At 37.7% G+C, this 25,566-nt stretch overlaps 1 protein-coding gene across 10 annotated transcripts in view; it reads left to right on the top strand.

Moving 5' to 3' along the window:
• The window catches only part of PLEKHA7 (pleckstrin homology domain containing A7), a 146,435-nt gene that overhangs the window by 32,964 nt on the left and 87,905 nt on the right, over positions 1 to 25,566 (top strand). The window contains exon 1 of one of the 10 annotated variants that reach the window (XM_063398087.1): positions 17,051 to 17,136. The exons of 8 other annotated variants lie outside the window; for them this stretch is intronic. In XM_063398087.1, the coding sequence (XP_063254157.1) occupies positions 17,066 to 17,136 (71 nt within the window). In that variant the 5' untranslated portion in view covers positions 17,051 to 17,065. Of the gene's footprint in view, positions 1 to 17,050; positions 17,137 to 22,105; positions 22,207 to 25,566 lie in introns of those variants that run through there. One more of the 10 variants, XM_063398085.1, reaches the window with a different exon arrangement.

Genomic DNA, 25,566 nt, shown 5'->3' with positions numbered 1-25,566 from the left:
CCTACTTTGCCAGGAGGAGGAAAATGCCCTTGTCATTCATTTGGTTGATGAGGGAATAAGGAGGAGATGCCAGTACTGTTGCTGGAACCAAGGCAGTTTAAGGACACAAGAAAAGAAGAGTTAAATCTACTTTGCATAGTAGCTTAGCAGGGTAAACTCATAACAGATTATCTTCTAATATGTTACAGATTAAAGACTTCTATTGAGAATTGTTGATTCAGAAGTTTTGAAGTTTGAAACAAGTAGTTGTTTGCATAATTGGAGAAGATTCATGGTTTTAGAGATGTAGTAGAATCCAAAATGTTTATTGATATTTACAAACAGCAACAAATTCTTTGCATGAACAGTGTTCTGAAATACTGGTGAATTGCCTTTTGTTTCTAATGTCTGCAAGCAGGTATTGACTCAGTTATGTCTTCTGATTTTCACCACATTGTTATCTCATGGACTGGTTAATTGCATCTGGGGTTTTTTTGTTTGTACTTGTTGTGTCCTGATCTCTTCCCCAGGTACACAAAGCCCTTTTTACTTGCACCTATTTGATGGTTTCTAAATGTGGGTCGTTTAGAATGTAGCATGATATTCTTGATAAAAACTTGCTGAAACACAGTTGAAGGCTGCTTAAAATATTTCCTTGTCTCTTCTGGAAATACCTGTCATGATGTATCCTGGCACTGAATTTTCTTTTTCACTGCCATGTTACAGTGGTGACTTATGCTGGGTACCTCCTGCTCCCTGATCAGTTTACTCTCAGGCATTCATTATGCATTATCTCTGCATTTCTCTCCTTTCGGTTGTTAGGTCATACTTTGGATCTAATTTTGAATGTTCTATTTCTCTTGCTTTTTAAAACTTCAGGATTTTTCTTCTTTAAATTTATGTTCAACTAATTACCTCCTACATATGAAAACTTTTGTCTGATAATTAAAAAGAAAAATTATTCATGCAGTATTTATCACATGTTAGATCTGTACAAAAATTAGTGTTTCCTGATAGTTTCTAACAATGAGAGACAAGACTAGAGTAAAAAAAAAAAACAATTTGGGAAGGAAAGTTTGTCTTGCCAAATACACCTTTTCATTATTTTTTTTCTAAGTGACAGGCTGTTGTGCAATTTCTCTTACTTCTTTTAAGTTGGTTGTAGGCTCTTATATCACAATATGGCCATGAATATTTCATTATATTTTTGAAGTGCCTTGCTGAAACTGGTAGAAGTGGTGGTTTCTAATTACATCTAGGTAGTTCTTCCACATAACTCAACTGGCATAATGTGTTTCAAATTAAACTAGTCTTACATAAAGGGACAAAAAGCTGTAAATTCATATAGGACTCCTATTATGATGTTGGTTTTTTTTATAATAATGCAGCCAGATGTACATACCAGCAGCACAGTCTTGATTTTGGGCTGTGATTTTAAAACCTCGTAACTGTCCCTTCAGATGGAGAACTTGGCTTTTTGCTCTGCTTCATCTGTTTTGTTTCTTGCTGCTGATAATGAGGCAATCCTCCTCTGAAGCTCCAGCTGCTCCCAGGCTTTGCTGCTCATTTTAAAAATCCTGTTAAGCAGAGGAAATGTGGTAAAGCCCTGCTACTGTCTTGGCCAAAATAGCTGTACTGTAAAGGTGTATGGAGAAGAAAATGGGAGGTTTCTGGAGGAATGATAATTCTCTTAGAAACCATAAATGTTTGGAAGATGGGGTGTAATGACAGCTACTTTTTCTCTGATGTGGTACTTGTTTGCTGCTCAGTGAGTGTAGTGCTTAAAAACAAAGATGCTGCTGGTTTGTTTTAATCTTCTTATTGTAAACCCTCAAATTAAGATATGGCCAGTCTTTTCAATCAGTGTAATCTGAGTGAGATTTGAGAAAATTAATGTTAACCATCCTTCTTACCCTAGTGCAGATAAAACTGCCGAGACATGAAAAGAGATAGGAAAAGCTTAACTACAGCCAAATAGCCTACGCTGCTGCTTTTGGGTGTTAAAACAATGTTTGCTCTGTCCATGGGTGCCAAACCAGAACAAGTATATCTATCCTGTATTTCATGGGTTAGAAACATGTTTATTTATGTTTCTCATAGCTTCTGTTCTATGTAAACCAGACTCGCAATTTTTACATTTTTCCTTTCCTTATGGATGTTTATTCTTTCAGTGTTTGTTAACATCTAGAAGTAGGGTGAGTGGCTGTTTATTTTCATGGAGTCTCAATATTGCTACCTTTAAGCAGTTGGAAATTAATCAGAGAGAGTGCAAAGCTGTAAATTGGTAAAGTTTCTAGGTGTATTTTAAGCAGAGGTAGTCAGTAATGTGAAGATGAACTAAATCAAGATACACTTCTGGTCTCTAAACTCTGTGTAGGTATTCTAAGAAACAAATGAGGGTTTAGAGCACTTTTAAAGGCTGTAGACAGATATGAAACTTGTAACCGAGGAGGAGACTGGGGACATCATTCCTTCTTACTGGTCAGTCTTTTCTCCTCCAGGAGCTTACTGTTCCCTTGGATCAGTAAACCTAAACCTAAATCAGTGTTCCCTAAACCTAACTGTTTATACTGTCTCTTCATCAACTGCTGTCTCAGTGATCTGGGTTCCTTTATGCTCTATGGTTTGAAAAAGTCAGATTATTTTGATAGAACTCGGTTAAGGAACAGCTTGTGGTGACTGGTCTAAGGGGGACGGTGGCTGACCTTTTCAATCTCAAGCAATGAGATTTTGGCAGTAGGAGCCTCGGCAAAGCCATGCTTGTAGCACAGTCTAAAAAGAGTGATTTGCACTAGTAATAGCTTTTAAACAAAGTCTTTCCAAGCATGGTGATGATTTTTTTAATCTCAAACCTATTCTTAACAACACAGACTTAATTGCTGTAATTTGTTCATAAACTGAAGTCTGTGCAGATTTTGAACTCAATGAATTTCAGGCCTCATAAAAGTATACAACTACCTGTTCATCTTAGTGGTTTGTACACTGTGGAGGTCAGTAAGACAAAGTGCCAGATTTTCAGAATCCTTCTGGCAATGGCATCTTGCATGCCATGGTATTGTCCTCTTTGTAGTGTGGAAAGACTAAAAGCAAACAGAACTTGATGGAAGATTATTGTTCAGAAGAACTTCGTAGATCTTGACTGAAGCATTAATGTAGTGATTCACACAGAGGTGTAGACTATAAAGTTGTCATAGACTTTCCAAAGTAGAATATACAAATGATACAAAATCCAGTGTATGGGCAAGCCACATGAAACTATCCCTTGTCAAAATACTCTGTAGGGTAGAGTTATACCCTTATCTTTCTTTATAAATTGCATGTATGCAGTATAATGATACCCATGTGGAATTCTGGGGACTAAATCAGAAGAATGTAATGTAAAAATGGCAGTGTGAAGAGGGGGAAAAAAAGGTAGTGAACACAATTTCTGGAGCAGCTGAGGTCTCACTTTGGTATGAGTCAGAATGCACTTCATGAGAATGGTTTATGCTGCCATCATGAGGAAATTTTATTACAAGTAGCTGCTCCTGCAGTGTGGTACTTGCTTGTCATTTAAATGATTCCCAGTTAAGATTGTTGAAGCACCTTTGAAATGTTTTTCAGCATGCTTACAGAATTAATAGCATACTTTAGATAATTAAATTGCTTAAAAAATGTTTAGAAATCTTTTGAGCTCAAGCATTTGGAAATAAGATGAGGTGTAAAAGTGGATCTGAGGAGATCTGAGAAGATCTATGCTTTTGATAATTAATTTTTTTAGAAGAAATCTGGTGAAGCCTGCAGTGTACTTCTGACATTTTGAATTAAAACCCAGAGGACATCCTCTGTAGTTTTCTAGATCATTATTATGGTGTTTTTAGCCTGCAATGCAGAAGGAAAAGTCTTCTATAATAACATGTCTCTTACGATGTGAAGTTTACCGTGTGTCTTTAGGCTGAACAAACACTTGGAAGCTTCTGTAGTAGAATTGCAGTGCTTTTCTCTGTGTTAAATGGCAAAACCAATCTGTTGGAAAATAAATAACCTGGGAATGGCTTTGACATTTTAGGATGTTAGAAAGGAATAAATCAGAATTTGAAGTATCTAAAGTCTAGTCTTAGAGGGTAGTAGTTTCACAGTCTCTGGTATTCTAGCTCTAATTTCTTTATAGTACCAAACATGTCATGCTTGAGGGGGTATGTTTTCTTCGTTTAGAGAAATCCATTGAAGGGGTTTTTTAATGTTTTTAAATACTTGTAGAGCCATTATGATTTTAATTGGAGCTTCTTACAGAATTCTGTTTTCTATGCCAAAAGCATAGACCTAATGAAAACTGTTCAGACAGCTTCACAGGGCTTCAGAATGTTTCTCTGTGCAGAAAATCTGTTTAGCATATTGATACATCCCCTGTCTCTTCCGTTTTAGATGATGTACCAGAGCTGGAAGACAGGTCCACAAATCATCAGGCATCTTATGTGTAATCTTGTTTGTCTCTCTTCAAAGGCCATCAGTAACACAGATCCCATAGTTTAATGTTCCCATCTGTTAACTTTTTATAGTAATCCTTTGAAAGTTTGAAAATCGTGTCTCAGTTTATACTTAATACTTCCTTTTTTATCATTAAAGACTAATCTGTCTCCCCTTCCATCCTTGTTTTTTAAGTGAGAAAACTGTTCAGGTGTAACCATGAAGTAAGGTTGTGATCTTTAGCTTTTCTAATCTAAATGCTGTGGAAAGAGAGGCGGTCTTGTTTCATAGGGTTTAATTTATTTTTTTTTATTATATTCATCAACTACTCCCTTTTAGAATTTAAAATTAGCATGTAAAAATTTGTGTTCTTCTTGGCAATGAGACAGTTCTGTTTTTTTGAGGGGTGGTGAAGATAGAAAACAGTATTTTCCCTGAAGCTAAAATAAAACTCCAAACAGGTTGAGAAGTAATAGTTCCACTAGGAATGGCCAGAATATCCTAGTTTTCTATGAAAAAAAAAAAAAAAGTCTGTTTTGCAGATGCCTGGATTTGACCACAAGTTTTCATACTACAGACAGTTCCTAAATTCAGAAGATGTTAGGGACAGGGGATGCAATAGGAGTCTTGGAAAATGGAGGAGAAAGAGTGAGTCGCCAATATGGTAGTGGGTAGGGAAAACTGGGGAATCTGGGAAGTGATTGGTTAAATATCAAAATAATTGGATAGAGTGGTCTAATCGACTCAGCTGCTAAATAATGTTTTTTAAACATCCCTACAGGCAAAACCCCCTTTCAACCAGGCAGTGTAAGCATTGATGTTGCTGGTGGCTCAGTGTGCAAAAGGCGTTTTTGATGGGTCCTGAGGAGCTGTTGGAAGGACGGGAGGGACCCTGGGGTTTCAGCAATTACATGTGGCACTGCAGGAAGACATTCATCCCGTTCTGGCCCATGCAGTCTGTGGGAATGAACAATGTGGGAACTGGTGTCGGGTTAAGTGAGTAATTACAGCTACATTTGTATAAAAAGTTGAAGAGTGAAAGTTTGTCAGCTCAGCTGAGAGGCAGCAGCTTCTTCCTGATGTTGGTTGTTTCTGGTCTAATGCTCCCCTAGGAAGAGCTGTCTGGGACCTGCTTGCTGGTGTACCATTATGTAAATATTATTTCAAAGGAAAAGTAACTTACTGTCTAATATTATGATTACAGATTAAAATATTCTGCAGAGAGCAGAGATCAATGCTATCTTTTTTAAACTTTGTGAGCACCTGCAATTAAATGTAAATTAATGGAAAACAAATGGTGAGTTAGGATAGCTTGTCACTTACTTGCTAGGATTTCACCTCTTAGTATATTTCAATGGATGTACTTGTATAGCATTTACCCCTAGAACTACTTCTTTGCATGTATTTCCATACTTCATTTATAAGGTAAGTAAGGAGTAATTGAATTGTTTCCAAACTTTTGAAGTTTTTGATCCTGTGATGATGAGGAAAATATAAGCTTAGGTAAAGGTTTTATTTCTCATACGTATATTTGGTGAACTAAAGAAAAGGAAACAAGGCTTGCAGTTTCACATATTTTTATTTTATTTTATCTTATTTTTAGAATTATATCCCTTAGTAGTGTTGTCTTTTATTGTTTGTGTTGCATTCAGCAATGAGAGTAAAGTCACAGCAACTTGGTGATGAATGACACCCCCCTGAGCCCCCTTTTGCTCCCAAATGCAGGAGGAATTTCAGTCACGCGTTTGTAACTGATGGGATTTTGACAAAGCCTTCTCTGTGTATTTGCAGCAAAACAAGACTCATATAAAATACATATGCTTTGATGTAAGTGGCAGGCAATGTGTTGAGTTTTTCAAAGACTGTGGGTTGCCCAATATTTAATTTTAAATGAACAATGTTTTAGAGAAAATAAGGCAAGCACGTCTCTTGCAACTAGATTTATTAGGAAGAGCTTTAAGGCAAATCTAATTGAAACAATGTGACCTACCTATATTAGCATAACACATTAGGTAATTGCTTTAACACAGTGTATTGTTGAGACAAAATTTAGTTACCAAGAGCACTAAGAGTCCCTTTACTGATTCGTTTGTATGGAAATTTGTAACAGGAAAGTTTTAAACTTACTGAAGCACTTAGGCCAGAAGTAATTTTGTATTTTGAAGGTTTTAAAATAATATAATAATTCCTGGTAATTTAGCTGCTTTGAAGTAGGAGTCATAGGACATGTCAGCGCTCTTTCAATAAATTTCATATCTCACCAAAGTACAGAGATTTTTAATTCATATGTCTGAGGAGAAATTTACAGGTTTAATCCCCCATCTGTAAACTGCTCTGATTTAAATTGTGTCTGCAATAACTGTTTGTGCTTTACTTCAAGTATTTAATCAGAGTAGAGGTATTGTCCTGAAAGAATGTATTTCCTTTGGCTTTACAGAACAAGCTGATTAACGTGTTCTAGATGGGAGGAAACCTAGAAGGTGGTTACCTGTAAATTTAAGTCTGCAAAGTTGCTGTGATCTCCATGACAGAAGTTGTGTGGCCAGGGGAAAATGCTGAGAGCTAATTAAAATGATGGATGCATCATTTAAACACCTGTTTTCTGGTTTTAGGAATTACCTGGGATATAATAATTGTGTTTTCTTAATATATCTTGATTTAAATTTATTGCCTTTATCTCAAAACACATGAGAGAATGATGTCACTGAGTGGATATAGTCATGGTAGGGCCACATGTAACTCACATCAGTTACATAAATCAAATTAATTCTGGTTTGTTTCTCTTAAGGCAGTCTGAAGCACTGGAGCCAATTCGGAGACCATTTTTGGTCCTTTTCCTCTGTGTGGCTGACCTGTTGGGAGGAAATGATGGCAATGTAGGCGGTGTTCTGCTCTAATCTTCTTCCCTCCCCTTTCTTTCTTTCCCTGTGCAGAAAGAGAGGAGTGAAGGCATTAATGAATTTTTTCCCAGCTAATAGGGAGAGCGCAAGCATGGTCCTTTTTAATGACTGTGCTTCTCTTTTGAATGCTTATGAATGCTTCAGGCTTAATTATGAGAACTCTTAATGGCTGAGTGGAGCTGACGGGTCTGCAAACAGTGTTATGAAAAGGTACTGTCTTAGATATATATCAGTGCTCAGTCCATGCAAAAAAAATCAACTTGTAATGTTTCATTTGAAACTGTATTTTTTCCTGTGTGCTGTGTGCTAAATGCTTGGGGTAATACGAGGATTTTGTACTGATGTCTTGCTAACCCTTTTGAGTTTTCCATCCTGAAAGTCTAAATGTGCACTGTGTACTTAATGACGTGTTTTGCAAAGTTTGCTTTGTGATTAGAATACCTGTCTGAAGGTTGAGCGCTATTATCTTCAATAATTAGGGCAGTGAATGTCAGATATTCCTACCTTTCTCTCAGCAGTTACATTCTAGATTTGTGAAAAGTCCTGGTTGTTTCTTGGTCTTTGTAGATGTAGCCTTCAAACTGATGATTAATTCTTACCAAAGCAAATAAGTATTTGAATGATTTCCAAAGCATTTAAACAGATTTTATTATGAGGGAGTAAGAATGGAAGTATTTATAATATCTTCTGAAGTAATGAAGTTGCTGTAGCAACCCAAAGCTTAGTTGCAAATCAAATCGTGCCTTACCTTGGCTTTTTCTTACAATGCTGAATCATAGGTTTTGTTGTCCAAGTTTGAGTCTACATCCTTTACCTTTTTATCCTTCTTGTTCCTATAGGGAGGAAAAAACAAAAAAAGCCCTTCTCTTTTGACAAAGCACCTGAGGTTAGGTGGTCAGATGTTGTAAACATGAATCATTTCACAGGCTTAAGAAGATTAATTGAAATATAATTAGTGATTTGTGTATGTGTAAGTCAGTGTACATTTTAAGGGATATCCTGGTTTGCATAGAAATGCATCTTCTGCCCTTGAAAGCACATGGCCCCTGTTACCTTACGTGTTGCCATTCCTGGTGCTTTTAGATATTTTTTTGTTTGTTTGTTTTTTGCAGATATCGTTCTTTTAGAATTCTGTGCCATCTGTTCAGTTCTTAACAGTGTGACTCTGGGTCAGTTGTGTAGTGTATAATGTCATGGTTAAGTTTAATTTCTTCCAATTAAAGACTGGATATAATATGGATATAATAAGCATTCTGTGTAAGAGATATACATAACATATAATAACAGATTCCCTTGTAAAGGATGTAAAGGATTCTTTAGCATTGTTTTTTCTGAGAATTATGTAGATTATTATAGAAGAATATGCCAAAAATAAAGTTTGTACACCACCACAGAATGAAGAGTTTCAGTGGTTCACTGCTTAAAAATACTAGTATGAAATATTACATTTCAGAGAATAGATTTAATAATACTGTAGTTTATAGTCCTGAATTGTCATTTAGTGGCACATGAATTGACTTAGAAAATAAAAATTTTGCTATGCAAATTAATTTTCTTAAGTGCAAATACAAGTGTAATAAAAAGTGCCATCTGTCTAATTAAGCAAATAAATATTTCTTCAGGGAGGCTGGGAAGACATAAAATCGATTAAAACGATGTATGCAATGTTTTTGTCTTTTAACAAAAGAAAACTCACCCTTTTTAGTAGCCCAGGTGTGCCTGTGGGGACAAATAAGTAAAATCCCATAGATGTAATCCAAGAGTGGATGGATATGCTGTTCCATTTTTTTAATGCACAGATTATAATACATTAAGTTGATAACTATAAAAAAATCTTCAACTGATTTAAATAGGGAGTTTTCACAACACTTCTGTGTAGTTTTAAGAATGAATTTGATATTTTCCTGAGTGTGAACTTTTATTTATTTCATTCTTATGACCTTCAACTGATTTTAATATGCTGGTGTTGATGCTAAAAATATTTTATCAAGAATATTTTAGATTACTTGTAACAGTGGTAATAACTGAATGCAAGCCAGGTCTGGTTTAGAAGCCTTAATTAGGAAAGCTTATTTGGGAAGTGGTTTCACTTATCACCCTGACCTCAGGAGTTTGTAAACCCAACAGTTTCTTTTTACTTTTTTCCTTTGGAGACACACCGAGTTACAGAAAATGCCAGCTGAAAAGTGAGGTGACATTTGCCTCTACTTGTAACACTTTTCTGTCACCTGATAGCTGATTTGCACCATTTACAAGGCATTGTAGTTATAGTTTATTTGCTAGTTTGAATTTTGTATAGGTTATTATTACAGCTAAGAATTTATCAGGGCTGTTGCACACTGTGTGATGGCCCTCTTGAGCAGAAGACTGACTTATCCTGAACCTCAAAAACAGACTCCCTGTCTGTATTTGCAGTCCTACAAGAAGTATATTATTTACTCTGGAGCTTCATCAAGGGCCAGCAAGCTGAATGCCATTGAATAGGTATCTGTTTAATTAGTACAAATACAAATGTATTAATAAACTGTGTCTGTGGAGAGAGAAATTTGCTATGTTCTGGTAGCTCACATAAGTTAATATTTGTGTAATGATAGAAAGTAACCTTGCTTTCTAAATTCAAAGTAATTTAAATATTTGCTTATAATATCAGCTTTCTGACTTCTACATATGTTTTCGGTGACTGTTCCAATTAAGTCACTTCAGTCGAATTTACTTGCATGCATGCTCAGTAATTATGCACTACTAGATTTCCTGTTTGTTTTTAGCAGAAGTTAGTTCCTTTAAAGTTTATTTGGCTGATTCAGGGCTTTGGTGTGTGTGAGCGTGTGTTTTGTGTGGGTGTGGTGTTTTTTTTTTTTTTTTTTTTTTTTTTTTTTTTTTTTTTTTTTTTTTTTTTCCCAAATTCAATCATTTTAGTTAGTTTTCTGTTGAATATTTTCAGGTCACTTGACAAGGAGTATTTATCTCTATTCAGTATAATTCATTTTTAAGTAGGATAAAGTATCTTAATCCCATTTCTGGCTCTGCGTATTTATTTTTTTTCTGTATATATAATAAGATAATGTCTTCATGAATACTATTTTTCTGGTTTTTATAAAAGTCACATCAGATTTAAGAATGTGTAATTTTTTCATACAATGAGAGACTGTAATTTGATTCTCACATTATCTTTGAGCTGAAATGTGTAATGCCGGCCAATTCCACAGCGCACAAGATTTATACTCTTGTATTTACAAATGCAGTAAGCAGAAAATAGAATTGTGTCTCTGAAATGGTCTCTGTAGGATGTTCAGACATTAAAAATCCTTGTTTTGTAGCGTGGATCTCCTGTTTTCCTGGAAGAACAGTTTCCCCTTGCTGTAATGACTGTGTGGCCAGGTGCTGTTTGCTCTGTTTCCTGGGTAAAGGTCATGGGGATGGTGGAGAGTGAACGTGGTGGTTGAGATTAATGTGTCCTTCTAGTGTTAAAGGTGAGCTCATCCCCCAAAGTTTACCTAGGGTACACTTCAAGGATGTGCAGTACAGGCTGTTTGACGTGCCCAGGTACAGAATAACTAATGCCTGCGTGCCTCAGACTATCACCAAATCCTGGAAGGTAGTTTCCAGTTGCAGGGTACTTGAGGCTAATTGTTTCAGCTGGAATTGCAGTTGGAGAGGAGGCAAGGCTGTAGGCAGGGTCCTTCACCCTTCTTGTCTTGGTCATGGTCCATGGCTTTATGTCTGTGTTGTTTCATGACTTGCAGGAGGTTAATTTACAGCTCAGGTATTCTTCCCTGCCCCAGAAGACATCCTGATGTTTTACTGCTGACAAGAATATTTCTTGTTCCTTGTGCAGATCGTTACAGGCTGGTTCAGACAGCTGCAGGGCAGAATGGCGTGGTTGAGAACAGGGCACCTGGTTACACAGCAACCTCACTGTGGCTTTGGGTGTGCAGGCAGGAGGGTTCACTGCTCTAGTTCAGCAGGACAGGGTTATCTCCCTGCCAGGCAGGCTGCCAGCCTTGTTCAGTTACTCATGAATCAGTTCAGAACCTTTGGCCACGGTGAAGGCTTGTTTAGCTTCTGCCTGAACTCTTGCTAAACAGTAAAGAAATGTGCACTGGCTATCTGATATCTAGATACAGATTGCAGTTTATTAATCTCAGTTCTAGTGCATAATTTTTTTCCCGTGTTTGGTATCGCACAATATGCGTGAGATCCATTGAGAATTTTGAGAATTCATGGTTGACTGCTGAAACATCTTGTGGTAAAAGTTACCTAAGCTGTAGAGTAACTAAAATCAGTGATGATGGCTGTATTAATGTGCAAAGCCTGAAGAGGTGTGCTGCCTCTTGAGCACCCAGAGGAGAATAAAAGGAATGGAGCCTTCAGCTATGGATAAATGTGGAGCGCAAACTTGCAGGAAGAATGAAAAAGGGAAGAGAGGAGGTGTGTCACCTCTGGTTTGGGCACAAAGGCTTTGAGTATTAATGGCAATGTGTGAATAGTGCTTGAAAGATGACTTTTGAGTTGATGTGTTACTGGAATGTGTCAGGTCAGTGGAGGCTGTGTAGGCTGTCCCATAGCTCCTGGTAGCTGAATGGCTTTTGGGTTATGCTGGTTATGGGGCCTTGCGAGTCAGGGTGATGGTGCTGGATTCTGAACATCTTTACAGCCCTTCTAGTCAAGTAGCTAAGAGCAGTTTTATGTTTGGGCTAAAAATAAATCTTGTTTAAACAAGACTTTAATAACTCCTTCCCTCTTGTTCCAGATGGAAAAAAAAAGACATTTAAAATGTAATTTCTTAATCTAAGTAAGAATGTCTGGAAGGACTAAGGTAGCAAGCAGACATGTAAGTCTAGTAACTCCACTATGAATTCTCAGATATTTAGATTAAATTCTAGACCTTTTTTCAGTTACAGGAATTATTGGTCTCTACAGCTTCCTGAAAGGAGGCTTGTGGCCAGGTGGGGACTGATCTCTCCAGAAGCCAGTGACAGGATGAGAGGAAATGGCCTCAAGCTGCACTGGAGGAGGTTCAGGTGGGACATCAGGGAGAATTTTTCACTGAAAGAGTTGTGAGGCATTGAAACAGGCTACCCAGGGAAGTGGTAGAGTCACCTGGGGGTGTTTGAGAAACACCTGGATGCGGCAGTGAGTGTCGTGGTTTAGTTGACAATGTGGTGTTTGGTCACAGGTTGGGCTCCCTGATCTTGGAGGCCTTCTCCAACCTTAATGATTCTGTGATTGTGTGACCCTAAGATAAAGCTTCTGGATGCAGAAATATGTCCATACCTAAAATATAACCTACTGCTATGTCTTCCCGTTACTTCACTCTTCCTCAAAGGATAAATCCTTAATGGAAATAAATTCCTTAAATTTCAGATACTTTATACTTCAAGGCTCTTACTATTTCTACTTTATGGAGTTCATCAGTCTTGCCAGCCTGTGTGATTGCAGGAAGGAGTGAGTTGGCATTTGACCTTGCAAAGGATGTCTCCATCTTTTGCTTTCCTTTCTTAACCGTGAGGGTAGTGTGACACTGGCACAGGTTGTCCAAAGAAGCTGTGGATGCCTCATTCCTGCAAGTGTTCAGGCTGGATGAGGCTGTGGGAAGCCTGATCTAGTGGAAGGTGTTGGGGGTTGGGGTTGATCTTTAGGTCCTTTTCAATCCAAGACATTCTGTGACATCTGCTTTTGGAGAAGTTTTGAATTTGCAGTTGGGCCCCATGTTAGCCAGTGAAAGGCTGGTAGGTCAGATGAAAAAGTACCAGGGAAATTAAAAATAAAAAAAAAGGAAGGCAAAAGAGATCAACTTTTTCCTTGGTATCCATCTATGAGATTTGAACTCTACTGGTTATTAACACTTATTAACAATAGAAACAACATTTAGTTGAGTTCTTTGACCAGCAAGCTTAGGAGTACAGCAGAGATTAGGCATTGTCGTGGAACCCATTGGTCTGTCTCAGGGAAGAGAGACATCCATCAGCAGTGAGGTTAGATGGCTTTCTCACAAAGCAATAGTGTTGTTTATAAGTCCTCTTTCCTTCCAGCCTCCACTTCTGGGTTGTTTGGGTTTTGGGAATTTTGTTTGTTTGTTTTTCCCTATATAAATATCCAGTTAGTCTTTAACTCTGATGTGTTTTTAATTTCCAGTGGTAGTGTCCTTCTTCATTTGCAAATTTGCTGTTATTCTTTAGTATTGTTGAATATTTCTTTATTGTTGTGTTTCATTCAGAAAGGAGGGTAAGGCTTTTCATTATGTCGTCTAAATACTGCTTATAATAATGACTATCTTTGTAATATTTTCTTTATAAATTTTCAGACTGCATGTAATTTTATTTTACATTTCTTGTTTTCGTTCTAATTCACTGTCTAATTTATTAGACACTAATACAGCATGGAGTGAAAATATCAAATATAACACATTAGATGGGAGTAAATTACTGATTTATGGTATTGCTATTACAATAATTTTTGCATGACACTTCATTCTATTTTTGAGTACTGAACATTTTACATGCATTTTGATATACAATCACATAATTGTCTACAGAATGCCTGCTCTCATTTCCAGATGTGATGAAATTGATTGTTAGTTAGATGAGGTTAGTTTCTATTTCTTCTTCAGACTGACTTGGCTTTAAACAAATTTTCCATTAGTTTACCAAGGATGCTAGTTTTTTGAAATAGCTGAAAATGGTCATGAATTTGTTCTTCTCCAGTCTTTCAGCCTGTCCTTGTTTTTTGAACTGCAGTTAGATCTCAATTAAGTATTTCATAGTTTTTTAAGTAGCAGCATTAAATGCTCTAACAGGTCACTTCCTTCAGTACTAAGGTCACTGTAAATTCTGGAGCACACAGTATTTGTGTCTCAAACTTATTTTCTTGGTTTAATTTTGTTCCAGCAGAGTAGTAAGTGTTACATGGCATGCTGTGCCAAACAATACTAAGGTGGTTATTTTTAAGTGAGCTCGTTGGCTCCGAAACACGGAAGCAAATTTCCAAAAGATGTGTCTGCAGTTGGAATGAAATCTGCTTGTCTCTTTCAGTGGAGGTGGTGTTTGGCAAGTTAGGTCTAGATCCCAAAAGTAGTTGTGTTCTGCAATCCAGCCTGCTTGTGGAACTAAATAAAAGGGGCTCTTGTTAACTGTTGGGTTTCATTGTGGGGAGGCTTTCTCTTTGGTCCTAATCAGATTGTCTCTTTCCCTTTTCTCTGTCTTAAGCCACACTTTCCCTTTCTGTTTCCAAATGACTGAAGTGGTGTAATGCCTACCAGTGAAGGATACTGCTTCTGTAAAGATTATCCTAAATACAGTTTTTGTCTGCCTATTGTCATCTCACTTATCCCCATCTTTAAATGCTGTGGAGTGCTGTCCAGTCATTTAAAACCCGCCCTTTCCATGATATTTTAAAATTTAAATGGCATTTATATTTAAATTGGAATTTCAGAGCAATAATGCTTCTGTTGTGTTAGAGCTAGGAGCAGGAGACAAAAAAAAAGCTCTATTCTGAATATTCCCACACATCTTATTCCTCAAATGCTACAGCTGTTTTATCCCTTCATAAATCTTTAATCAGAGGATTTCAATACTTAATTACAAAAAAATTAACTTCACATCATTTCTTTGCTGTCAGGAAGTATTTTCCTTATTATGTGGATAAGCTAGGCATTAAGGGACTATGTGACTTTTGCAAAATGTCATGGCAAGCCACTGGCAACCTCTAAGACTCCTAATTTATAAGCCTGTAATCTGCTGATTTGACACTAACATTCTTTTTCAGATGGCAAATCCAATGGAAACATTCTCAATCCCAACTGGGACTAGGAGGAGTTATTCTGTGATGAGAGTTACTGCATAAATGTGCTAATGCTGCCATTATCAGTGTCGTGAAGATGCCAAATAACAGATGAGCAAATACACAGAATAAAAGTATTTTGGGGTTTGTGCACACAAGGGGGACTCCTCAGGGCCAGCCAGCAGTGCAGGGGAATCACTGGCACATCCTGAGCAGCTTGGCTGTGGGGATGAAAGTTAGCAGTGTTCATCCTAACATCCCTGATAAGGCAAAAGGGGCTCAGACAGAATTAGGGGAGTTTTCTCTTACTTTCACATGCACACAACTTTCTTTGGTGTTCCCCAAGTGGTTTTTGAGAGTTGTGAGTTTTTGGAGTGAGTGCTCAGTACTGAACATGAGAGAGATGATGCTTTTTCAAGTCTGTAAAATTTCAGCTGATATCACAACATTATTTGTGCTTGATCTGCCTTTTCAAGCTCTCTCTTTACAGACAGGAGAAAGAAACATTTATGCAAAATGACTTACCCAGAAGCTTCTTTGTTTTTCAGGATGTATCAGTTGTGCAAATCAAAAAAAAAAACACCAAAACTTTTTTGGGCAGACTGTGCTCTATTTGTTATCCTGGCAGTTTTATAGGATTTAAGGAATTGGAGGCTTATGCAGTGACCTGTGTCTTTTAAGTCAGACTTTAAAAGGTACCTGGGATAGTGACAAAGTTTTGTACCATTTTTCTTATGATGGAAATGTAAATTCTAAACTTGGGATAAACCAGGTGAAACTGATTATTCTTTTTCCAAAAGTGAGACAAAATAATATGAAAGTAAATAGTATGTCACGAGGCAGAGGTATTAAACTCAACATTTTAATGTTTTCCAGTGCATTTAGCGTAGGTAATGAAATAATTTAAAAATCTCTTTTGTTTAAAATTTTGCCTAAATTAGGGAAATCCGTGTGTGAGGGCACTGTACACCTTCCTTAAGAGTTGTGTATGTAGATAATCATTTAAGTCTATTTGACATTAGTCATGCCACTGGGCATGACTGTGACTGCTCACATGTCTTCCTGCTTTCCAGTAGTCTTTTTCTCTCTTGAGGAAGGCATGCCCAAGTAACTTTAATGTAACTTACCATTGTGCTGTATATCAAAAGAAACGTTGCTTTTGATATTTCTTTGATTTAAGCAGTAGTAAAATACTGCAGGAAGGCATGCACATAATTTTATATCTATATTCAGTAGCTTAAATAATGTGGTTTAAGATTCCATCTCCTCTCCTTCCCTCCTGCTTTTCCCATAGTTAGGGGTGTAGCATGAGAGGATTCTCCTTTAGCAGGGGAAGCTCAGTATGATTTCTCATGCTACCGTGGTGTGCAGTGCAATCTGATCCTGCTTACAAAACAATAGCGTGCAGCGTGCAGTTAACTGAGATGTTCAGATGACGTTTCTGTCACCAAGTTCAAGGTCATGGATCCGTGCATTGGGAAGGAAATTCCTGTGGAGGGCTGAAAGGCTGTTTCACCTGCAGTGTGGCTCCTCATTAGGCGATGGCAGGGATTTGCGGCATTGGCAATAAGTTGTGCTGGTGGCTGGCTGCGTGCCAGAGCAGGGCTGCTGTTCCAGGCAGCAGGTCTCTGCCTGAAAGGCACTGTGCTCGCAGGAAGAATGCGGTGCAGGGCTCTCTGTCGAGTCCAAACCCACGGGCTGTCCTTGCCTCGCTGAGGCAATTGCGTGTTTATGATTTTGTAGTATGTGATGTCATGAGGGTGTTGGCTTTTAGGAATTTCACTACTGAGGAAGCAGTTTGAAATGCAGGCAGAATCCTCGAGACCTTCGAATATGCACTTGGTTTCTTTTTAGTTAGCTGTGAGCAAGGTACAGATGGATACATACGTACATATTTTTTTAGTAAGGAATTAACATATGGAATATAGAAGAGATTTAAGTGGATACAATACCCGAAGGCAATGTCGAGCCAGTCTGGATTTTCAAACTCTCTTCCTCTGCCAGGATATCCATTCTACCAGGTGTCATGCAGGTATATTGTATTTTAAGTTTTACCTTTTATTGCAGTTGCATATAGAGCTGTAGCATGATGAGTGTGTTAACTGATTTTTTTCCCCCATTTCTTTGTTCTCAGAAAAAAATTATGAAATTGGAGAGTTAAGAAGCTAAAAACCATAAATACTATTTCAGAATGCTATGTGCCTGACCTTACAGTTAAGTTTGCTTTTATTTAAAGCAAATGTTTTTATTTCTAAGCATACCAAATATTTTCAGAGTTTTTCTAACTGGAAAAAAGAAGTTGTAACCTTGGTGATTTTTTTCAAAGTGAGTTATGTATTCAGATATTTCTGTCATTTATTGAGAGCCAGATATCCACAGTGTTGAGAAAAGGAAATTATATAGATTTCTAAAACATTAATAATTTTAAGTCTTTTCATGTATAATTACATAAGGTAAATAAACAGAAGTACTTACTGACGTTTTGCTACTAAGACAATTCACACAAAATGTGCATGTGTGAGAAGGTTATAAATACCAGTGTTGTGGTAAAGCTAAATTGTATAAGCTGCTTGTTTTATCTTTTTAACTCAACAGTCCTGTTTTATTGATAATCCTTCCTCTGAAAGTGCCGTATAACAGTTTTCTAGTGAATGGGCTGGATCCTAACCATGAAATTGTTCTTGCTGCTGTAGAAGACTGTAATATTGCATAATAATTAGAGGGAATGTGTTACAGTACTTCTGTGGCTGAAAGAGCTCAGGTTTCCGGCACACCTTAATACAGGAATGTAATCTCTGTTTATTGTGTCTAAACCTGAAGTCCCTGCGACAATAACAGAGGGAGGGAAAAATGGGAGTTAGGACAGGAGTTTTATGCTATTACTCATCTTCCAGTAGGACATATGGAGAGAAGGATAAGAGAATAAGTTAATTATTAACATTCTCAGATCTAGAGAATGAATCTGACAATATCCATGAACTGCAGCATAAACAGTGGTATGGGTTAGTTTGGTAAGACTGCAGTGATGGTCATTTGTGAGTAGAAATAAGAGTGATTCTGCATAGAGTTGATTTAAACACTTTTTTAATGTGTTCCTTGAAATAAATTCACATATTTGTGTCTCTGTAGTACTACTGGGACTGTCTGCTCAAGGGTACCAGAGTTAGCCCTTGAGAGGTCAGTCACAGTGACTCCTCACAGTTTGGTTGTCCTTTGGCCTGACTTTAGTGGATACTAGTAACCTTTCTTTTTTATTTCTGGACACTTTTTGTTATAAAAGGCATGAATAGCCTGGAAAGTGGACAACAGAAATTCAGTAAATGGCAGCTGATCTGAAAACCTTCTCTTCCCACCCGTGCATTGGGTGCTTAGCCAAAGTCACAGCTTTTCACTCCTCCTTAGGATCAGAATGTCCAGAGCCACAACCCAGCTCCCAAGTTTCCACAGTGACCTTCTGGACAAGAATGAAGGTCTCATGAGCGGGTTCCAAGTCCTCTGTTGTGGAAAGAGAGAGATTAAAGTTCCTGAACTTATCTGCATTTTTGTTTTAATTCTCTCCGTTCTGTTTCTTACATGGGTTTAAATAGTTATTCAGCATTTCAATGATGTCTGTATTTAATAATTTTCAGATAAGATAATTAGTTTCTGTTATATGCAAGTGAGCTTATTAAGATCCTGTTTTATGTATGTAAAATTGGGTGGACTTACTTCCTTTAATGACTAAGTCATTCTGACTTTGCAACTCTGTTTCAGTACTGAAAAAAAGAAGTTCTTTACATTGTCTACAACCACTGAAACTGTAAAATGTAAAATTAGTATTCCTGCAGTCCTTTTAGAGCTCATCCTCAGTGCAGGATTTTTCTTTGGATTAGTAACATTCATCCATTTTTGCTTGGGCCTTACAGAGACAGGGCTGAATTAGAGTCTCCAATGCACTCTATTTGTCGTATTCTGGTGAGTGAACTTTTCCCAGTAAATAAATAAGCAGTGGGACTACTGTTTATCATAATTGGTTTGTGATCATGATTGGTTTGTGATCTCTAGTGGGAAGGTTAGTGTACATTATGCTAAACTTGTATATTGACAGAGAAATTAAATCTACTCTGGCTTGGTACTGAGATGGCATAAAAGTCCTGAACAGAGTTCTGGAAAAGCTCTCTTTTCAGGAAGCTTTTTCTATTTTTTTGTAGATAAAACTAATTTTCCACAGATCTGAGTTGTCATTGGGACTGCTTAGTGTTCAGGATGGATTGTGCTTTTTGTTACCCATAAAGAATAATAGTTTTGGAATAATGTTTTTGTAGAAAGGTGGATGAAGTATTGATGGTAGCCTGTTCTGGAGGAATGCACAGTCAGTGTTTTGTTCATTTACGATTTTCTAAGATTGCTCAGGGCATTGTTTATCTTGGAGATGACCAAGATGCTGTCTCCAGAACTGGGTCACTCAGGGTAGCATGGCTGTGGATTATGGCATTGCATAAAACAGGAGTTCAACTTGGGGACTGTGTTTTTTGAGCCATATTGTAATTCATTTTTGGTATCCATGTAATGCAAGAATTGGTGGTTTTTTGCTTTTCCTTATTTGAACAAAATATAGAGATTAATATAATTTAGTTTGAGTGTGATGAAAAATACCTGCTTTTTTCTTTTACAAGGGCACAGTAAAGGAGATCTGATCTAAATATTGTAGAAAATGTCCCACATGATTGAAAAACAGAGTAATTTATCATCTTTGTTCTATTACAGGTTTGGTATTTCATATAGAAATTCAGAGAAAACATGGCCATCTGTAATCCATTTGCTTCAAGATAGGTAGCAGCAAATGTAGAATTTGTTGTTAGATTTAAGTGGTAGTCAAAGTAAGCCTACAAGTAAACCTGTCATTACTCTGGCTAGTATGGCATCAGCCACAGAGCTTGCATTTTTTCACCTGCTTTATCATGTAATGTTGGGTTTTCTTTATATATCATATGGTGTAGAAGGAAGTCTGTTCAAAAGTCTTTCAAAATAGTCTTAACATGCTTGATTTTCATAAACCTAATCAGTAGAGATTAAGAACAAAGGCTGCACTCATGTCTTTCTCCCAGTTGCCCTGGTATGGCAAGAGCTGTTTATTGTAAGAACTTCTTCTGTCTCTCTTTGCTTTAGGCTGCTAGACAAGAGTGTAGTCTTGTGAGTATTTCTTTGGCAAAGAGAAGACATCTGGTATCTTAGACATGTTTTATGGGAAGCCAGAGCTTTCAGCTCTACTGAGATATCAGCAGATTGTAGCCATTTTAGAAAGCAGTTGTTTTTGTTTGCCTCACAAATACACGTTCAGACGCAGTTTTGAATAGGAGTTACATCTCTTTCCTCACGTGGAGATGTGAGATAATACAAAACCCAACTGTGTCTCAGCCGTGGAGCAATTACTGCTGTTTTGGTGACGTAATTGGAGTTTTGCTGGCAGACTTGGATACTCTTCATAAGAAGATTCCCCTTTGTCCTAACCAAAATCTGAACCTTCTGCATCCGTGTGCAATACTTCCAGCAAGGTCAGTGGAAACCATGTTCACAACGAAAGTCTTGGAATCCCACATGCTTTTGTACATTTTCTGTCTGCTAATAAACAAAAGGGGATAAACATAGCTATCCAGTTGTTGATAGTGAAAACTTGTAATCTTGTGAATTCAAGATGAATCAATCACACCTGTGCAGTTGATTTGGAATGCAGTCAATGCAAATTACATCCAGTCATAGCAATAGCCTAAGTTACTATAACTGAAACTAAGCAACAAATGGACAGGGCTTATCTGTGGAAAGGGAGGAGATTTTGCAGCATTAAGCTACTGCTTTTCTTTTAAAGAGGGAGCCACTGCTCACTTCAAATGTTGCCTTTTATCAGAATCCATTTATTAAATAAAAAAAAAAAAGAAAGCTGCTGTATTTTAGACAGAGGAATAAATCTTGATTGCTTCCATGTTGCGCAGTGTTAGAAGACAGTGAATGCATATAAAGAAACAAATTTACTCAGTTTCATTTGTGGCATAATTTGATAAGTTTACCTGAATTACAATCTCTTGAGAAATAACGTGGCCAGGCAAATAGTAACCAAGAATAACAAAAACGATATTACAACATTTTTTTTTAGTGTTAGGGAAAGTCCTAGGTAGCTGTTTAATATTGCTGTTGTGAATATTCAGCAGTAGGCATGGGTATGACACGGATTTACAGTTGCATTTTTCTTGGAATAACTAAATCAGTTGAGCAAAGCTTCCTGTATTTTATGTTCTTTGCTGGTTCAGAGCTGTTGCCTTTGTGCTGTAGGGAGAAGAGGAGGAGAAAGGGGAGGGCAGAGTTTTTGACTAAATGGACAAACTATATGCAAGAACACGGTGTGCTAAATTCATGCTAGCCTTAGAAGCTGCTTCCCTACAGAATTTGATTTTTCTATATGGCTAGACCAAAATGTAGCTTTCATGTTAGGAGAGGGAGATTGGTCTCTGGTTTTTAGAAAGATAATTCCTTCTTCAGGGCTTGGGAAGAACTACTAAAGGAAGCTGGTGCTGTAGGAATATATTAAATTCAGATTTAAGTAAGAGAGGGAACGATTAAAATCTGAAGGGGACAGTTTTATGTATTTTATCCTCTGCAATATTTAAAATGTGGGCAGGCTATTTTTATATTAAAATGATTTAAACATGATATATATATATATATAATTGCTTTATTGGCAAATGAGAAGATTGCTTTTAAGCAAAATACCTATTTTTTTCTAAGGGCCTCATGATTAGAATGTCAGCAGTTATTTGGGCTTGACAGAACAAACAACACATGAAAAAGCTTCCCATAATAAAATGTAACTCGTTAAGCAAGATTGGACTTGAAAAAAGAGTTCAGCTTGCAGGGAACAAATCTTAAGCACAAGGTGCTCTGTGAGAAGACAAAATCATAGGAAAGCTGTCAGAGATGAGGCAGGTGCCAAGGTCATCATCTCTAACTTTTGTCCAGGAGACAGAAGCATGAAGTGGTGAGAGATGTTGACCGAGGTGTGCGCTGGTGTTGCAGTTCCTCGTGGTGTTGCACAGCGTTCCTCAGTTGCTTTCTTGGAAAAGTGGAGCTGGTAGGAATGCATCTGTTACAAAATGCCTCTTGTACGGCAAATCTCTCTGCTCTTACTGATCTCGTACATCTTGCTTTCCTGCCGGTCCCCCTTTTTTCCTCACTCCGTTTTGTTTCCCTTTTTCCATTTTTTTTCCTCTCTCCTGTTTTGTCCCATGTTAGTTGGAAGTGAAAAGCCACGGAGCGCGAGTGGCCAGGAGATGGACGCAGTCTGCCCGTGGCTCCCTGCAGGAGCAGCTGGGTGTGCTGGTGCTGTCCCGGTGTTACCCTGAGCTCTTGTGAAACCCTTGGCAGCGGTGCAGTGCTCGTTTCACCTCTGCAGAGTTCCACTGGGTATTGCCTTCTTTAGGCATCTGTCACTTGGGGCTCCTCAGGTCTCTCTGCACGTTCCGAGTGTGGCTCAGGTTACACATGCTGGCGAGGGTGTAATCAGATGAACGGGTGGCTGATTGCAACAATTCATTATAAATCATTCTGTCAGGAAAGAGGAAACTGAGGAAAAATGTGAGCATTATCATAATGTTATCTATTAAGTGTCCTTAAAAGGAGGCAAAAGAATAAAATGCAAATGGTGCAAAGCAGTAGCTCTGATGTGGACTGCTTACTTTTCTAATTAATTCTGACTGAAACTTTGAATATTTCTTCTTGTTTACTTTGTGCTTTCAGGTATTTCAGGCTCTTATTCACAGAAATGTAATTGCAGTTCTTCTAATGACATTGATATTTGGGTGGCAGAACCAGTTACAGCAAGTCCTGCATGGCTTTTTTCTTAACTGCTTTTTTCTAACACATTATTCATTATGAAGAAAGGAAAAGGTCTAGTGTAACTACAGATTCAAATGTAAAATGTTCTGTACTTTCATTATTCTGAGGACTTGAGCATGAAGTGGAGGTTTGTTCCTTTATTTTTGGAACATTATGCATTATTTCTGTTGTTTTAGGGGAATTTGACTCTGTGTTCTGAAACAAAATTTTGTCTGTGTTGGTGTAAATGTACGCTGACTTGGTTTTGTGAATGATGATGGTTCGGAATTCTCCTTGGTTCTATTGCTATTTCTGCCTCAACAGTTGACTAATCTACTTGCATCATTAAGTTAATGAATTATCACGGATCTCTGTTTAGAAGTGTGCTTCCCAAGATCTCCACTCTGATTGATTCTCTTGGAGCTGAAGGTGCCTGGATACCTCTTGATTACTTTTTAAAAATCCTTAAAAAAGGGATGTGTCTGGAGGTTTTTGAGATTTACCTGGGGTGTTGAGAGAGTCCAGGTTAAGCAGTAAAACGTAGGTCACAAAATCACCCTGTAACACAGTGAGTTTATGCACTTAATACTGTGGGTTTGAAATTAAATATGGAAACTATGTTTGAGTCTTAGAAATTGAGCCTGTAGAGAAATACTGTTCTTTCCAGTATCCATTAAGGAAATTTTGGCTTGTATTAAATCCTGCAGTTTAAATGATGGTCCTAAAAGTGGTCCTGGTTTGTGGAGCATTTCATTGATAATTTGAGAAATGTAAACTGGGAATTAGCTACAATTTGCTTTGGAGGAAAAAAGTTGGAGTACTGGCAGAAAATTTGTGAAGCATAAATTTGCAAGTTTCTTTATGCAAATTCAAAACTTATTAAATCATAAATGAGGGCATTGCAAAAGCTCAAAAGTTGTTTTTAAAACAATTAACTGTAGGAAAATTAAAACTAATGCTGTGATTTATGTTGATATTTGAATAAGTGTCTGCTAATATTTGAGTTACAACAAATTGTTAAATATAGATTGTATCTATTCAAATCAGATGTAGGTTATATTTAGGCTCAGTTTTTATGCTGTTATTTTGGCAGGTGTGTGATTTATGACATTGCTAATCCAGTTTCATGAGTCCTGCAATTCATTTGAAGGACATCTTCCTGCAGAAAAGGAGAATAAATTTCAGCACTTAAAAAATGGATGGTTATATATTCCATTTTTAGGCTTTTTGCAGAAAACCAGACTACTTTTTTCTCACATACTGAGGAGAGCCATCTTCAATAAGACACTTGTTTAAGCAGACGGTTGGTCCTGTTGACGTGGAAATGCCTCTGTGCTGCTGAGATGACTGCAATGCAGATAATGCTGATGGTGCTTGCCTTTTCAAAATTTACATCAGGTTTTCAGCTCCTGCAAGAGGTTTCATTCACTCATGGCTTTGGGTGAGGAATAACCATCTGCTGAAACAGACAGTTGCAGTGGAGAGGACTGTAATGGCTGAGATTATGAGCTCATGTGGGGAGGGTGCCAGGGCACTACATGAGGACACTGCTTCCCTGGTATGTCTGTCTGGGCTGTGACTGCCTCAAGTGAAAAATGCGACCCCGTAGAGCGCTTCCTCAGAAATAAAGACCTGGTTCGTTTCCAGATGTTGTTGCATGTTACTCTCTTTCCTTGAACACTCTTGAGTGTTATACCCTTAAACTTAGCTTGCTGTGGCATCACTTAATTCTCTGTTTCCTGTGGCTGCTGTCTTTTCCTGCAGTGGGACAGCATCTCTGCTTTGTTCTTTCACTTTTCAAATTTCAACTCTGTCTGCACTTTGCTGCCCCTGTCCCTAAAGTGTTGCAGACCTGCCCATTTTCCCTTTGGCTTTGGAGAGCCTCGTGCTAGAGGCCTTGTCTCTCTGCAGGGCTGCTGCAACATTCTTGGAGCTCTGCAGCACTTCCCCTCCTCTTTCCTATTCCTGTGTAAATAATCCACATTTTACCTGCTGCTTTAGCTACATCATCCATTTGAAAAATCCGTTTCTTGGCTCTCCTGTTAAACTGCATCAAGTTCAAGCTTGTCTTTCTTGCTTTAAGCCATGTCGTTAGCTCTGTCCCCACTCTGGTTTTTTAGCAGGTTACTCCCTCTGCTTAAGCCTATTCAGAAGTGGATGTGGTAAAAATTACTTGCTTTATGCTTGTGTGCTGTTTACCAGGTAAGATTTCTGGTTTTGAAATACATCCTGGTTTATAGAATTCATAACTGTTGGTTATTCATTTATTACTGTTCTGAAAAATGTAATTCTCTGGTCTTTGCCACCTTCTTTTGGATTTTAGTGCTTTCCATTCCCTCTTCCTTTCCCCTTTCAGGTAAAAGCTAGAGAGTTTCCTTTCATTTTCCTACAGCTGTTTGGTCTTTTCCATTGCTCTTAAAAATCAAAAAAGGTTGCCTGAAGGGAAGAAAAAGAAAAACTTAGATCATTACCCATAATTGTGGAGTTTTTTTATCATGCCTTTGTCTTCTGTTGGAGAGGGTGAGGTTTGGGGTGATTTCACAGATCCAGAAATACCTTTCTCAAGAGTTCCTCTGCTGTGGATTGTTCCCACTAATGAAAAGTCAGCACACATCAG

The sequence above is a fragment of the Prinia subflava genome, chromosome 5 (genome assembly GCF_021018805.1).
Source record: "Prinia subflava isolate CZ2003 ecotype Zambia chromosome 5, Cam_Psub_1.2, whole genome shotgun sequence".
Taxonomy (NCBI): Eukaryota; Metazoa; Chordata; class Aves; order Passeriformes; family Cisticolidae; genus Prinia; species Prinia subflava.
Note: the sequence above shows the minus strand (reverse complement) of the source record. Positions and strands in the feature narration are given on the sequence as shown.